We start from the raw sequence: 17,029 nt of genomic DNA, 5'->3' as shown, positions 1-17,029 counted from the left end.
AGATTTAAGAATCAAAGACTTAGCTCCGATTTCACTGGTTTCTCCCAGTGCTCCTCCCATGCTTTATTTACACAGGGATTCATAGAGGTTGTGCTTTGCTGTAAGAAAGTAGTTCACAACAGAGCACTGTAACACTGGGATTATACCACAGATCTAGTATTTATTACATTTTCAATAAGGACATAAAAACTTATTGACAAGAAAATTTACTCATATTCCCCAGTAAGTACCGGTTGGTGTGGATAACACCAGATAACACCACTCCCTGCCAGTAAGCTACTACACCATGTGGTAGAGCAGGGTTTGATTGCCGGTCTGGATGACTATGCACTGCTACACTAATCGGTCCACTACACTGGTCCACCTCTGTAATATGGGTAACCTAGTAAATCGTAAATCTGGATAAGAGCGTCAGCTAAATGTCATAAATGTAAATGTCAGTACTGCTGAATTTAAATACTGACGGTCATTACAGCTCTGATGGGAGTAGTGTGGATGGCTGGATATGACCAAATTATGGGGAATATTGGGTGAAAATGTTTAAGAAATGGTTGAAGACTGCTGTGCTATCATAGAGTTTTATGCAATAGAATAAACACAATATTGTGATATTAAATATCATGAAAAAATTTAAAAAGCGATTATCACGATGATAAACTTTTATATTAGAAAACAAGCTTACCAACAAGACAAGTTTGTCTGACAGCCCTGCAGTCACTTCGTCAGTAATATGCCACAAATGAAAAATATTTTTTAATCTAGTTTAATGTCCTGTTCCTAGAAAGTTGAGTTCCAGCACACCTGGTCCTAAAATTTAGATGCTCCTGAAGGCCTTCATTACCTGGATCAGATGTGTTAGATTACAGTACAGGCTAATCTCTGCAGGGTGGTGCACCCCTGACTTTCTTCTTTGAGAAATAGGCTAAAAAAACAACAATAAATATTAATATAATAATTTATTTTCTTTTTATTATACTTATGCTTTATTATACTCATTCTCATTCACTATAAATGCATAGTAAACACAGAGAACATATGACTTCAAAATAGATTCATAGCAGGTTACAAAAAATCAATTGCACAAACTAGATCAAGTCAGGAGACCCATGTGAAAATTAAACTTTAATGAACTGAACATCACAACAGACTGAAGCTCTGAGTTGAGCTTCAAATTCACAAAGAGCTGGAGAATGTCAGTGGAACAAGGTCATTAGTAGTGTTATTACAATGCAATAATCCTGGCCAGGGGGCAAAGAAAGTGTCATGCTTCCATGAAAAAGCAATTTAGTCAGAGATGGAGCCTTGAGCTCTAGCAGGTCAATGTCAGTCAGTCATTTCGCCTGGGGTGCAAGCCAGTTTGTCTCGTCTGTGAGTCTTAATCTTATTTTTATTGTTCATAATAAATATCAGATACACATGCCCAGAGGTGTATATGACTTAAATAGAGTTAAACATAGTTTAAGACATACTCTATCAATGCCCTTTCAAGCTTCACACTTAAGCAAGAGATACACCACACAACGTTGGGGAACGTCTTGCCTAAACATTGGTCGAGGTAAGATGCGAGTAGTCTGCTCTTCAATACCTGCCAAGCACAGGAGAAGCTCCTTCAACTGTCCGGTCTGTCCACGTGTTGTTTTGTAACTTCACATAAAGTGTAGAACTTTCATGAATTCTACTGTTGGTCAGTCAGTGCATCTTGCCTTGGTCTGCTTCATCAGAAATGCCCTATTTTTTCTACCATATGTGTACCTATTAGTACCACTGAAGGTCAGTAGATACAGTGGAATCCAACTGTATCCAAATGATTCAGTCATAGGAACTTTCTTTAGGGAATTTAATGTACTCTTCCCTGTGAGACAATCCCCTACTCAGACTGGACCTCCTCTCCAGTTGCGGAGGCAGTCAAGCTAACTTTGACATGCCCTTTTCCCTCAATGTGTAGTGTGTAATTACGTTAATTCAGCTCTAGAGAGACAGAATGTGTAGGGTATGCCTGGCTTAAGTAAAGAAGCTCAAATTTACGTTGTAACTGTTCACATTTATAAACTGAAGACACATTGAACATGTACATGGAACTCTGATACAGAAGACTTGTGCAGATTATGACCTTCACCTAGTCGTTTCGTAAGAGCTACAAAAGAATGACAGCAAGCGGTGCTTTACCATTCTAGCAGGATTTCACTTTTCTGATCTAGTCTAAGTACAAGGCATCTGAATCCAATCCTTTTCCCCCCCCATTTCCCCAGACAAGCACAGATTCAAAACAGATCAGGAAGAATAAAGTTCCTATTAGGCCAGCTTTCTGGGTACAAATTAGGCCTTCGTCATGGACTAAAAAGGCTAGTCCAACATAATCACCAAATATTTAGTCCATGCCTAGGCTTAATGTGTGCACAAAGGCCAATATTATGTAATGTGTATGCAGGTTTAAACCACCAGAAATAAAAACAGGAGCCAACATGGATCTACAGGTCTACAGACTAACGATGGACACATCAAGTATTTTATAAGTTAAGTGCGGGAAGCAGGTCTGCAGCCAATGGCATATGCTATTCCGGTTCAGATGGAAAATCTGCATAAGGTTGTCTGGCTGGTCTCTTCTTGTAGGATGGCCACCGGCAAACTGGGCAGCAGTGTCGTCCACCTGTTAGCCAGACCACGATGCACTGCTGGTGAAAAACATGGCCACACGGCAGTCCCATTACAAGGCATTCGGTTTCAAAGTTCTCCAAACACACCACGCATTCAGTGCAGTGGAGCATGCCGCAAGGCCAATGGGACCAATCGGTGTCCTGTTCCTCTGACTTCATCCCAGCCAGCCCCTTTCCACTACTATGAGTATTCTCTGAGCTGTAGTGATGTTCTTGCTGGCCCCCACCTGGTTCATCACTTGATGGGTGTACCATTTTATTTGGTGGTTTTTCTTGGCCCCCCATGACTATGCCCTCTGGTTGTGTGCACCTGAACCTCCAAGTGGGCAGGTTTTTGATGTAGTCGATAGGAACAAGTGGGCGAAGCCAGAGATCAGGGAATGCCAACCTCTCTAAAAGGAAATTAGGGTCATCGTCCCAGTCCGACTCATTTGGAAAGTTCTGAAAGGAAGCAATAGGGTGCACCAAGTAACTGGTGTACCAATCCCAAAGACTGGACAGCCACTCTAGGTTGTTTGCATTCTGGTCTTCATTGCCACATCTCCTCTTCTTCTCAAAGTAGTCTATGAGGAGGCCATGGGCTAGGTACGTGCTCAAGAAAAGAGCTGGGTGTGAAGAGTAGAAGGTCCAATCCGCCCTAACCCAGGAGGCAATGGTGGTAGTGTCAGCATAGCGCAGTATTTTAAGACTGTACTCATAAAAATTGTCCAAGTATGGCAGCTGAAGGAATCCAAGGATGGGAAGCCAAGAGATGATTAGTAAAGAATTATAGGTGCCCAGTGTGCTGATTAGTACCACAAAGCGCTTAATAGTGGCTCCTTGTGTAATAAAAAGGTCCATCCAAGCCATGAGGTTAACCATCACCAAGCTCAAAACAAACAAGTCATTGACCTCTGGCTGAACAGACCGTAGGAACGTGTCCATGGCATGCAAGGAAATGTATTCACCAGTGCTGTTGCCGTATCTGTAGATACCTTCTGGTGTTTTGAGAATATATGAGGGCATCTGCTGCATCCCAATCTCCTCCAAACAAGTGGCATTGTCCCAGTTGCGCAAATCAACAAAAATGAACTCTATGCGTCCAGTGAATTTGATGCTGAGTGCGGAGAAGAAGGCAGGGGGCTGGAGTAGTTTGGCAAATAAGAACATTTTTACAGGCTGTTTTTCTCTCTGATACCAGTCATCCATCAACTGCTGTGAGAAACGGATGGTTTTGATGCGAGAGGCAACATGAGCGGTCATCCATTTGAAGATGTGTTCCGTCTCGATTCGTCTGCCATTATACTCTTTTAGCATGACCTTTCCTTTAGAGGCATAAGTCTGGGGCACGGACATGATGAGAGTGGACTTCATCCAGCCACGTTTACGGCAATATCTGCAAAAAACAATTTGCAAGATCACCAGTTAAAGAGAGTGATGCAACGTATATCTACACTATCTTTGAATCTGAGACATCAACTGATTACAGAATTCTTCAGTTACATGCAGCTGCAATGCAGCTCCTCACCTTGAGTCATTTGAGCAATTGAAAGTGCCAGTGCGAATACCAAACTGAGAAACTTTCTGCACCATCTTGCCCCAGTTGGCTGTGCTCAGCAGGGGGTTTCTGTCTTGAGCTATAACCTAGACAAACAGAAAGTCATTTTCTATTTAAAACAGCATGCAAATAACTGGCAAACAGCAAAGTCCATGATAATTATTCACAGTGTGCACATTTACAGTTGTCAGTACATCAATAATGGAAAAGTCTTCCAATTAAACAATTTTATAAGTTTCAGAAATCAGAAACAATGCTCAACAACAAATTATGAGCTGCAATATTTCAAGGTCAATATTGAAATTTAGTTCCTCCAGTTCGTTTCCATCAAACATTTTGCTATTAAAACACTTTACTTCTAGAAATACTCAGATCTCCTTTTTCGTCCAACGAGACGTTTCCAATTCAAAGCTGATTGGAAAACAAAACACTGCTACCATTCATTAAATATGACAAACAATTTTACATTTTCAACAAGTTTCCATTTCTACATCAGCGCACTTCCTGAAGCGTTTAAACAACTGTTTTGGTAAGAATCCTTTGGATGGTGGTTGGTGTGGCACAACAGATAACACCACTACCTACCACAAAGTTACAACACCACATGGGAGACCGGGGTTCGATTCCCCGTCTGGGTGACTATGCAAATAGTGGTGGCTATGCTGTGCTACACCAACAAGAGTCCTTGGGCAAGACTCCTAACACTACATTTCCCCACCTCTGTAATACGAGTAACTGTGTAAGTCGCTCTGGATAAGAGTGTCAGCTAAATGCCATAAATGTAAATGTAAATGTAATGGAAACGGTGTAGCGATGTCCAGACGACTCTCAGATCACATTTAGTCACTAGAGGCTTGTGCCCAAACCTCTGGAGTCCCTGCCATCTTATGTGCACAGTTTGAATAAAGGAAGGGGAAGGGGACATGACAAAAATATGTACGACATTATTTGACATGTTGATATTAAAGTTCAAACAATCCACTTTTATTTGCATCTGTAATAAAAACATTTACTTTAAATTATAAAAGAATGCAGAACAGAAGCATTTTCACCAGGAGTCTCAGACTTTAAACCCCACTGTACTTTCTTTACATTGGCTGAGTTAATCTGGTGTCTGAACACATTACATCACTGATGACTCTAGAAACTCTGTATGATACGAGCTGTTTCCGGGTTAAAATGTGTGAGAAGCAGGGCAAGTCCACAGGAGTAAACAGGAGTAAACAGGAGAAAAAGAGACACTGTTGACCTGTTTCTTAGGTCATGCAGACCCTGAGCAGGATAGTATGTACCTGGACCAACCAGATTCCATCCTTGGTGTCTTCCACCAACTCATAAAAGTGCATCTCTCCACTGAAAGTAGTGCTGGAGTCTGATCCTGTTTCTTCCTTTTCATTTTTTAAAGCCGAATAGAGCTCCCCTTGCATCAGCTCTCCTGGACAGAAACACAGCAATGATGAATAATTACAGTACAGTAGAGTACAGTAGCACCCGAACACACCCTCTCGGTGCACAGTACAGTAACTTTTAAGATATCATACCCGAGTTTTCGACCAGCTCTCGGACATCGCGTTTTTCGGCCAAACCCGAGTAGCCTAACCCACGACATTCAAGGATAGTCTTCAACTTTTTAAAACTCAGTGTTACCGGATCCACCAGCTGGGTTGCAAAGACGCCAGTCTCATACCAGACCACGGCCTCGAAAAACCGAGCCAGGACGAACAACACAAAAAAGTACAGAAGCAGGAAGAACAATTTTAACCACATGTTTCCTCGGGGGGGTTCACAGGCTCGCTCTCTTGTGTATTCTGGTGTTGTGAGGAGTTGTGCTGTGTGACATTGGAGGCCAACGTTACTACGCCGCTCCGTCAGCTCCGAGGGGGTCTGCGTCGTTTACACGCGAACTCCAAACGACCACCTCGCGGTTTCTAGACACCACTACTTCATTCGCGGTGCCGTGCTGGGTCTTATAGAGCCAACCATTTCCACTCGCCGGGGTTAATATGTGGTAATGGTCGCTGTCAGCACTGCTAAGAGGCTAACTTTCCTGATGAAGCGCAGCGCGGCAGGCCGGTGTGTTGTGGCCCTGTCTGTCTGTACAGAGCGCGGCTCAAACACGACAAAAGCAGCCGAGCTCCTCATCTGGACACCATTTCACCGCGTTACAATACCGCTCCAACCCAGACCGCTGAAGAGTAAAGCAGTTAATCGCAGAAAGGCCCCAGATGTTGTCTGTTTTGCTCTTCTCCGCCGTGTCGAGGCTCCACCGCTCTCTGGCTGTCAGCTGGTATACATAACAACATCACGTCATAGGCCTGCTTCCGCTTCCGCTTGCGCTCGCGCTCGCGCTCGAACCACCCCAACACAAAAGCCGGGCGATCATTTGCTTTGAAAAATAAAGTATTTTTAATATTATTTCTCAGATTAATTTAGATTAGAAAGCAAACTCATACGGTAACACATATGGTAGAGGATACACGTATAATTCCACACATTTCGATAACATTCGAGTCTTTTCTGCCGAGTCTTTTTTTCAAATTCAAAATAAAAGTCCCAATTCAATATTCGCTGGGACTGCCACTCGTTTCCAAAGTTCATTTTAGATGTTAAACAGACAAAAGAGTGATGTATGGCTGCTCTCCTGCGAGTAATCTCACAACAATTATGAAAATATTGTTAATATTTTATTTAAAATGATTTTTTAGATGCCACTATGTTCGTTATTTTGGTGCTATTTTAAATTAATCAATACTGCAAACATGAGACTGCTCTCAACAAAACACTGAAGCACTGTAGGCAAAAAAGTTGTATTATTAAGATAAGATAAGATAAAATAAGATAGTCCTTTATTAGTCCCGCAGTGGGGGGATTCCCAGTGTAACAGCAGAAAGGGATAGCAAGACACTCAGTTACAAAAAATTGGATAAATAATTTACACTATATACACAATATAAATAAGAATTAAAAATTAAAAGAGCAATAACAATATTATTTACAGCAAAAGACTCTTTTGGTATTGCACACAGTATTCCCTGAACATGAACATGAACATTATTATTATTGTTGTTGTTGTTATTATTATTTTTTTTTGCCTCTTTTAGAATTATGCTGTCTAGTCTAGTGAGAATTTAATAATAAATAAATAAATATATTTTTTATTTTAATACAAAACGCAAATCCTCAACAATAAAAGCATGGACTGAGCGAACACAGCAAAACATGGGAGCGGCCCTGCCGCGGGGGGCGTGGCCAAACCGACGCGTATTACGTGGCAGCTGGAGCTGCCAAATCGCTCTGTTCAATCGCAGAAACACACACACGTACACACACACAGCTTTGCGGGTGTTGGCCCAGTTCGGCAGTAGCTTGCTAACTTCATTTTCGCTATGGAAGTAAACACTTGCAACATTCAAGTGCTCCTGCAAGCTGCTGAATACCTGGAAAGAAAAGAGAGAGGTACGGGCGGACTTCTGTCAAATCGATTATTTTCAGATGTCAGTGGAAGAGACCAGCCCGCTGCAGACTATCAACTTTCGGACAAAATACCTGCAGCTTAAGGGGGAATAAGTAGCTAGCTGATCTCCACTGGGTATATAGCTCGCTCGTTTTAAAGTTTGCATCTGTTTTTTTTGTTGTGGACAGTGTCCTCTTCGGTGGGTGTATTGGGTTTGACTCCGTGACCTACATTCGAGCCCCCATTGTACACAAAGGCGCGAAGTGGCGGTACATTTGAAAACCGAGCTGCATTAAAAACACCAACAGTAGGGTTTACACTGCAAACACGACCGATTTACTCAGATTGCTTAACTTTTCTCTCATGGTTTCTAATCATAATAGTGCGTGGGTTATTTTCTGGTGATTAAAATAAAGCCGGTGGCGCCAAAAATAACAAAAACAGCAGAGCAGACCCCGACGGCGCTGTCCGACAGACTGCGCTTTTGCACAGGGTCGACATCCATAATCTAACGGCGATTTTCTGTCATTTACACATGCAGAAAAATCAATATATTTGGACGGTAACGTTATATGTGTGTATGTGTGTGTGTGTGTGTGGGGGGGGGGGGGGGGGGGCGGGCGTCCTCTCGGGAAGTGCTAGCTGGGCTGTTCTTGTTCTAGCAGCTAGTCAGATATCTATCTATCTAACTAACTTCTTTATTTTTCCATCAGAAGCTGAACACGGCTACGCCTCAGCTCTCCCGTTTTACAGCAAAGACTCGGAGAAACGAAGCCGGCAGAAAAATAAAAGGACTTCTCCAGGAAACAGCAGGTGAGTTTATTTACCCACACCTTTTACTCGACGGGTTGGCTCTCAGCGGAGTCTGTAGCTGCCGGCGCTGGTGCTGCTCTCACAGTTATCTATAGCTACCTGAAAATACATGCTAAATAAATTACACCATTTTTGTAGCCCAAAGCTCACACAATGTGGGCTTGCAATGTCAATAACTCTCTTTAATGGGTTAAAATGACTTAAAATCTATTATTTTCAAATCATAAACAATACTTGCCTTCTTTTTAATTCTGAAATGAATAAGAAATTATTTTATAAATAATAATAATAGTTTATTGTTATAAATAAACTACTCATTGCTACTTGAATTAATACCAAAATCATATAAAAAAATAAAAAAAAGTATGAGTGAAGCCCGATGCATCTTTAGCTGGATGCACCTGACCCTTGGCTTCTCATTAGAGCTGAGCAGTATGACAGTATTTTTATCGTATTGTGATAAATGGTGTTATCGTGATACACAGGCTGCTTTTGTGAGTGTATAAGTGCTTAAAAAGCGCTGATTTACTGCACGTTTCATTACAGAAAGATTAATCAGTCTTATTTAATGAAATGAAGTGAAGCATATTTTGAGTACAAATCACGGTTCTCAGTATGTCAGTATTTAAATAGCTCTGGTACATTTTGTCTACATGACAAAATATTGCAATAATGTAAAAAAAAAAAAAAAGTCTTTTAAATATCATGGAAAAAATGTCATAAGGTTGTTATTAAAACTCTCATGCATTAAAACCCCTGTGAGGTTTTGGTATAGGTGTCCCAGCAGCACCAGTGTGCTGACCTAGCTCACATTATTTATTGCAGTTGTAATTACGTTTGTAAAACTAACTAAAAAGGACATGCTGGTATGAGGAGCTGTGAGCCAATACCAATACATAACTATTTTTAAAATGTAAATATTTTTATATTTAACTATGTAACATTGTCACTAGCTAGCATTAGTCAGCTATTTTGAGTCTAGCTGCCACAGCAGCTGTAAAAACTGAGCCTCGCATTCAAAAAATCTGCATTACAGGTAAATATAACGTTAATTGCAATAGGGTTGAAAATGCAGTAAAATGAATGAGATAGACATATTTTAGCACAGTAGATCAGCATCACCTCAACATTCTGCTCTTCTGGAGTTCAATAAGGAGATCATCAAATATCAACATTGAACATTGACCTAAACTAAATGGTATTTCTCTACTTGGTTTCCTTTTGGAAACTGTATGGTTAAAAGCTGTGGAAGAGAAAAAAACGGAAACAACAGTTAAATTGAAACAAGCAGTCAAGCTTTTTTTTTTTTTTTTTTAAACATGGGTTAATGCACCCCAGTCAAATGACATATTTTGTTGTTTTTGTGTAAATTACTCACATCCTCTACACTGTACAGACACACACTTTTGCATATTCCAAAGCACAATTTAGTACCTTACTTTAACACGTTGCAAAAAAATAGACAGTATATGTATTAAATGTGGCCTGTGCAAAAGTAATAGCATGTTCTATATGTTAAATGTTATGTTACTACATAATGTTTAATTTAGAAAATGTAGAGAACAGATTACATTTAGATATGAATAAAAATGCAAAATTATTATTTTAATTATTAACATTTACTGTTTATACAGAAAATCAACTAAATGTGTCATTTGACCAGGAGCACCCAAAGACCACAAGTATCAATACTTAGAGAACATGGGTTCGTGAGTTTAACTACTAAAATATAAACTGTATCAGTACTGTCCAACACCTTAACTTTTGTTTCTGACCATTAAGTGTTTATTCTTAGAAGAGCTAACCGTCTTGAGTTGTAGTTTGTGTACTAATAACATTGTTGTAATGTGTTTGGGGTGTGATGTAAAGAGTGTTTAATTTTAATTAACTTTAATTGGTGGTCCAGACTGATGAACATCTGTTTTGCTGGAGACACTTCAGTTAATCTACTGTGTATAAATGAAGTTGTGTGTAATAACACTCTTCACTGTACTTTATTAAGTAACGTCTCCTTTTCCTCTTTCAGGTCAGTTCACAATGAATTGGAAAAGCACAGGTATGATCTACGTCCTGCTTGTAATCTCTGTTCCACTGGGCATTTCTCAGCACACTGCATTGCAGGTTTGGGCCTATGTTCAGTAATTAAATGTATGCTTTCCGTTTGCAGGCGAGCTCAGTTGCGACACTGCCTGGAGCAGTTAAAGCAGCAGGTCCCGCTGTCCTCTGACTCGACGAGGAACACCACTCTGAACCTGCTTAGGAGGGCGCAGCTGCACATAAAGGTGAGAAGATGAGTTCAAACAATGTTAGTTACTGTGCTCTAATGTCTGTGAACATACTGGAGGATATTGAGTATGGTGTCAGCTTTGTCAGCAGGCATATATTTGGCTTCTGCCGTGTCACTGTGGAAAAAGAGTGATGAGTGGAGATAGAAGGTGATGGAAAAAGCATTAGTTTGCCAAAGTGATGGATTTTTTTTACTGCCCACAAGTTGCGTCTATCTTATTGCATAAAATATTGTTTATTAAGGACTATTTAAGCTTTTTTGCTGTTTAAATACCCTGTTGCCTCAGCACTTGTCCATTGAGTTCTATTAAGTCAGAAAAATTGTCAGTGGTCATAGATGTGACTGATAGAGTTTAGGTTGAAAACAGCCTTGAAGTTTGACTTTTAAAGTATAATAGCTAACTAACAGCTACAAGTATAATAGCTGTAGCTGCCTTAAAATAATAGCTAACTTGGAGTTGTATGCAAAAGTTTAGAGACCCCGTGGTCAAAATACATGTTTTGTTGACTTTCTAAGTAAGTGGAAGTTCACATCCTCTACATACTTTAACACAGTTACTTATAATAACTGTTAATCCTCTACAGTGAATGGGTTCATTGAGAAGAGCTCACAAAGATTTGCAGAGGCCTCAGTTTGTGCACACCTACAAAATGTCACCTACGCTTAGCACTTAGCTCTACATCACACACAAGCTGATTGGCTGAAAGCTGCAGCAGTTAAGCAGTTTTAGGATCGGCTGTTCTAAACGAAATACTACAACAATGAAGTTATTAATTCTTGGACAGGGATAAGAAACCACTAGACTTTCCTGTTCGTTTTCTGTACGTTCTGGTTTGGACACTCCCACCTAGTGTACATGTTACATTGAAGTATGTTGACAGACAACTATTGGTACAGCTACTCCTCTGACACCCACACCTGTTGGCAGATATGTAGATAAATATGCTGCACCCCTACAGAAAAGGCTAACAGGTCCCTGTAATAATTGGTGCTATTAAATGCATAAAGAGCTGTTTATGCATTTAGGTGGTTATATGCCTTTAGTAAAGAATCAGTTTTTTTTATACTGTGCCACTGTGGTTGTTTTTTGGCTTGAAAAAAAATCAGGCAACACGTGAATAGTCTCATGTAGGCAACAGTAGGATTTTGTTACTTGACCCTTAAAAAGAGCAACAACCCCTGTTCATTTAAACAGCCTTTCCTACAGTTGTTTTTCCTATGTTACACTACATGCATATAGAAATTCAGGACTACGATTCACACTGCAAACAGATCAGAGCCCAATCTCAATCTAAATTCACAGTTGTAAACAGGTCCACAGCTACAGAGAATCATAAGACGCATCAGACAAGGCACATTTAGAAGTGTTTACATGCACTATGGCCAGGCTTAACACTGGACTGGGGGTGGGGGTGCCCTATTTATAGACTTTACAGAAGGATTTGTGTAAACTAGAAACAGGTGCACTCAGAATTCTGGGGATGCAGAATGGGGTGGAGCTGTAGCAGGTGTGGTTAAGACCGTTGTTACAGCAGGTGGGGTTGCATTTACCACGTCATCCAGGCGTAGAATGTTAAGGTGGTCCAGTGGGTGTAACCGCATGTCTAAGAATTTACATCTGTCTTATCTTTTAGCCAGACTTTTGTCCGTTTGCCAGCTGCACCATGAATACTAACGTAATGTGTGCTATGATAGAGTAGAAGGCTGGAAATTTGTACTTGGTATTTAGAAGTAATTTAGAGTAATTATGTTTTACCGTTATTGTATAATACCCAATAACCTAAAAACAGCTTGTTTTTGGGACATTAATGCACAGATTGATCATGTTTATTTATTTTATTATTTATCTATTTAGGTTGGAAACACTATCTTGTTTTTTGTTAATTGTTTTTATGATACTTTTTATCTAGCCACACCTATGAGATTTTTTGCATGTCACTCATTGCGTTTGGCAGAATTGTTCAAAAATAGTACATGGCTGATTGCTGTGTGGTACGCGGCTGATTGCTGTGTGGTACGCGGCTGACGGCTGTGTGGTACGCGGCTGACGGCTGTGTGGTACGCGGCTGACGGCTGTGTGGTACGCGGCTGACGGCTGTGTGGTACGCGGCTGATGGCTGTGTGGCAGTGTGCTCATCCGGCTGGCTATGTGTTTGCAGAAGCTGCAGGAACAGGACGAGCGGGCTGAACTGCTAAAGGACCGACTGCGCTGGGAGCAGCAGGAACTGCGCATTCGGCTGCAGCAGCTGCAGGGTGGCTCTGAGAGGATGCGAAATGACAGCTTGGGCTCAGCTGTAAGCTCAGAGAGATCTGATTCAGACAGAGGTAAATTCACAATCACTTGTTGCTGATGTAAAATGGTAATGACTGATAGACATGCTGCTCTTCTTTTTAATTTTCAGAAGCAGTAAGTTTATATATATATATAAATTAAAATCCTAACTAAAGTACCTTCTGTTTATCAAGTCCTATTACTATGTAATTACTTTTTTTGGCAATGTGTGATTAGTAACGTAATTGTATAAAAGTTGTTAACCCTTATTTAGTTATTATTGTTAAAATGTAATTACAAGGTTACACTTACATTTAATTTACATGTGTAGTAACAGGTTTGGTACATTTACTGATTCCTGCATTTTTCTCTTTTTATCAATTTTATCCATCAGTCACTATCAAATATATAAATAATGATATCACCCCTTCTACACAAATATGGTGTTTGTTGAATGGTTAGAATCCACACATCTGACAGATTCTCTAGGCGTACATCAGTGGGTTATGAGAATTATGAACATTACAGCAGGTCTTTGTTATTTCTGCCGATGACCTGCTTTTAAGGTGTAACGGGCAGCTAAGTATGAAGCATTATCAAATTCTGTCTGTTCTCCTGTTACAGAGGACGTGGAGATCGACGTTGAGAGCATGGTGTGGACTTTGGAGTCTGACGGTCTAGGCATGGCACAAACTGTTGATCATAGTTATTCTACACCTGATAATGCCTGGTTATGACGACCATACAGCTGCTAGCACGAATTCAGACACATTCCAAAAACGGTATTTTGAGGTCCAGGACGAACACAACGGGCCTCAAACCAAAAATATCTGGTGGCTTGCCAGAAAAACACTCTGCTGCCATTTTTAACCATCATACTCAGGCTTTTTGCAAGCATGACTGGAATTTTTGGTGATTTTTTTTGTTTTGTTTTTCCCTGAGAAAAAAAAAAAATGATGTGGTGCTCTAGACAGACACACTGTTTTTTTAACAGATGTGCAACAACATGGACATGGTTTTTCCTTCCTAATTTACCCTCTGATTCTCTTGCACTTGTCAGTCGCCTCCCTTTGAGCTAATTGGCTTAATTTCAGGGTCAGCCTGCAGTATAGACCTGCTTGCACTTATCGTCTTTCACTTATTTAACTATTTTATCCTTTTGTCTTGTCTCGATACGTTGCACAAACCAGCTGCCTCAGCACTTACATCGTTTCGTACCCATTCAGGGCTTCCCTGTTAGGATTGCAGATTGAGAGAGGAAATCACAGATCATGCCCATGCATTTTTCTCAGTGTTGTTAAAGCTTCTGGTCCTGGTTTGGCCAGTTAAATTTGGATGTAATGAACTTTAGATTTCTTACTAGTTATTTTAGATGATTTTAGATGAAATAGCTCCAAGTTTAAAGGTGCACTTCACCCACAAATAGAAAATGTTGCCACTAGTGTCTAAAGTGTAATTGGGATGTTAATATGAGCTCATTTACATACAGCTAACTGCACTGTACTGGCATACTTGGGGTGAAGTACGCCTTTGAGGCTCTGATTTGTTGCTGTACGAGTTAAAATGGGAGTTGGTCCTTCCTCACAAAGTTCCACAACTTCAGTAGTTCCCACTAATAGTTGGTAGGCTAATAGTTAGTGCCATTCGGATCAATTCGGCCCAAGCCCTTTCGGGACGTTAGGTGTATTTTAGATGAGGATGTAGATGATTAGAGAAATTTCCCCATTTTTAAGTAGTAGCTAGTGTACACCTCGAAGGAGTGTTTCTATAAGTTAAGCCTCTTTTTACCACAGCTGTATGTGCAACTCATTATGTTTTGAAGTAGCAAAATATGTTGGATATAACGGCAAAAGTTCTGCTGAAACGCGCAAGTCATTTATGCAACTAATGCTAATGATGTACTTTAACAGTCATGCTTGTTTTATTTTGTTTGTTTTACATTTGTACAGTAATTCAGTGTAAATGTACACAGCTAAATAGTACACTGTATATGTGATTGTGAACACCAAATGCCTTATGAACTTTTTGTACATCATTGGAACACCTCTGTATTTATCTCCTCTCTGTGTACTCATATGTAGCATTTTTTTATCAATGTAAACCTTTTGTACAAATAAATATTTTATGTATTTAACTTAACCTCGTCCTGTTTAAAACAGTTGCGTCTTGGAATATATATATATAGAAACCAGCGCACATTAAAATATGAACAGTAGCAATCTCAGAAGCCCTACATCACTAAATGAATGCTACACAATTACCCTCTGATTCTCTTGCGCCTCCCTTTGAGCTAATTGGCTTAATTTCAGGGTCAGCCTGCAGTATAGACCTGCTTGCACTTATCGTCTTTCACTTATTTAACTATTTTATCCTTTTGTCTTGTCTTGATACGTCGCACAAACCAGCTGCCTCAGCACAGATTGCAGATTGAGGGAGGAAATCACAGATCATGCCCATGCATTTTTCTCAGTGTTGTTAAAGCTTCTGGTCCTGGTTTGGCCAGTTAATCTTGGATGTAATGAACTTAACCTAATTTCTTATTAGTAATTTTAGATGATTTTCAAATAGCTCTGAGTTTAAAGGTGCACTTCACCCACAATTAGGAATATTATATGTTTTTCTGAACTTTTTAAGGTTCTTGATTTCATTCTGCCCTGTTTAAAACAATAGCATGCTTAGGTGTGCTGGAATATCTACAGAAACCAATGCACAACAAACTATGAACGATAGCAGTCTCAGAAGCCCTACATCCCTACTAAATTTGTGCTGCACAATTACTACTAGTATGTCTGTTGCTGTCATGTCATGTTTTATAGTGGGAGAGTTGTCTCCATTAAAATTTTTCGGCTTCATGAACATTTCCTCATAAATTGATCAACAGAAACAGTCCAAATGATCCTTACAAACATCCCCTAGTAAGTCTCAAGCCTGGTTCTGCACTTTTACAGTGTTCTCCGCTCTAACAACTCACCAAGGATTATTAATGAGCCAGACCTGGTTCCCCACACTGATGTAAACTATGTATTAAGGACACTTGTTGGTATTTATATCTGGATAAATGATGTTATTAACTTGATGAGACCTTGATGAGATGACAGGCACTGCCTGTAACCCATTGATTGAATCACTGCTATCTCCGCCTACATGAATGAATAACCAGGCTGAATTTTTCAGATTAATCTTTTAGTCCTGTTCAAAATACTTAGCTAAACCTGTAGCAGTTTAAGGTTTATTATGACATTAGTGAGCAAAATATTATTATATCAATTAAAATCCGCTCAAATTCAACGATGTTAGCTAGCTGCTAGCTGCTAGCATCACTTTTTTAAAATTTCTTTTTTGCTTATTTATTGTTTATTATTGCTATCGGCTCTATTAAGCGTCGTGGCTAAATTGTAAAATGTTGGTAAAAAACTAATTAAATTAATAGTAAAATAACTGTCAGATTTATAGCTATTGGTCCGTCACAGATGGTCCCTTTTCTCCGGCTGCACTTCAAAATAAAAGTCCCTGAGTGTACCTGCTAATCAGACTGTTTACAGTAAAATATGATGATTTAGAGTGATGTGCCCGACGTATTTAGCAATAATGACACATCCTACATGTATTATTATGTTTATTACTTTGAGATGGGTCGAGACAAGAGCCTCATTAAATTCCTAAAAAGATGAGGATGTTTTCCTGCTGAAGAACTCAGACCTGCTTTTACAAATATTTTATTTACTACTATATATTACTATATATTACTATATAATTATTAACATTCAAATAAAAATCTTTTTTTAATTTAATTTCTACATTTCTATATAAGCACCAATTTGTAGATGTGTAGGAGGACAATGTGGATCAGTGACATAAAATAGAAAAATAAATGGCTTGATAAAACTGTTTCACACTTGGCACTAATTTTAATACAGTTATATATATATGGTACATTCTATTTTTTAAGTACACACCATTATTCATGTCATTTCTGTCCCTTTTATCTGGCAAATAAATGTAGAAAAAAAAT

At 39.6% G+C, this 17,029-nt stretch overlaps 2 protein-coding genes across 3 annotated transcripts; one reads left to right on the top strand and one right to left on the bottom strand.

The window, feature by feature from the left end:
- Positions 1-1,109: 1,109 nt before the first annotated feature.
- rnf103 (ring finger protein 103) lies at positions 1,110-6,474 on the bottom strand. Its single transcript, XM_072663900.1, has 4 exons — positions 5,733-6,474; positions 5,484-5,626; positions 4,162-4,277; positions 1,110-4,029 (listed from the first exon to the last, which is right to left on the bottom strand). The coding sequence occupies exons 1-4, from the start codon at positions 5,956-5,958 to the stop codon at positions 2,553-2,555; spliced, it is 1,962 nt and encodes a 653-aa protein (XP_072520001.1). The 5' UTR covers positions 5,959-6,474; the 3' UTR covers positions 1,110-2,552.
- A 1,036-nt stretch (positions 6,475-7,510) lies between these two features.
- On the top strand, positions 7,511-15,119 carry mxd3 (MAX dimerization protein 3). Of its 2 annotated transcripts, none has more exons than XM_072663499.1 (6): positions 7,511-7,647; positions 8,362-8,458; positions 10,485-10,514; positions 10,626-10,740; positions 12,905-13,070; positions 13,642-15,119. In XM_072663499.1, exons 1-6 carry the CDS (start codon positions 7,578-7,580, stop codon positions 13,752-13,754), a joined length of 591 nt encoding a protein of 196 aa, XP_072519600.1. In that variant the 5' UTR covers positions 7,511-7,577; the 3' UTR covers positions 13,755-15,119. The 2 variants fall into 2 exon arrangements, with proteins under 2 accessions (XP_072519600.1, XP_072519599.1); XM_072663498.1 differs by having other exon boundaries at positions 8,359-8,458.
- Positions 15,120-17,029: the final 1,910 nt, after the last annotated feature.

The sequence above is a fragment of the Salminus brasiliensis genome, chromosome 19 (assembly GCF_030463535.1).
Source record: "Salminus brasiliensis chromosome 19, fSalBra1.hap2, whole genome shotgun sequence".
In the NCBI taxonomy this organism is placed as follows: Eukaryota; Metazoa; Chordata; class Actinopteri; order Characiformes; family Bryconidae; genus Salminus; species Salminus brasiliensis.
The sequence above is the reverse complement of the archived record's forward strand: the minus strand, read 5'-3'. Positions and strand labels throughout refer to the sequence as shown.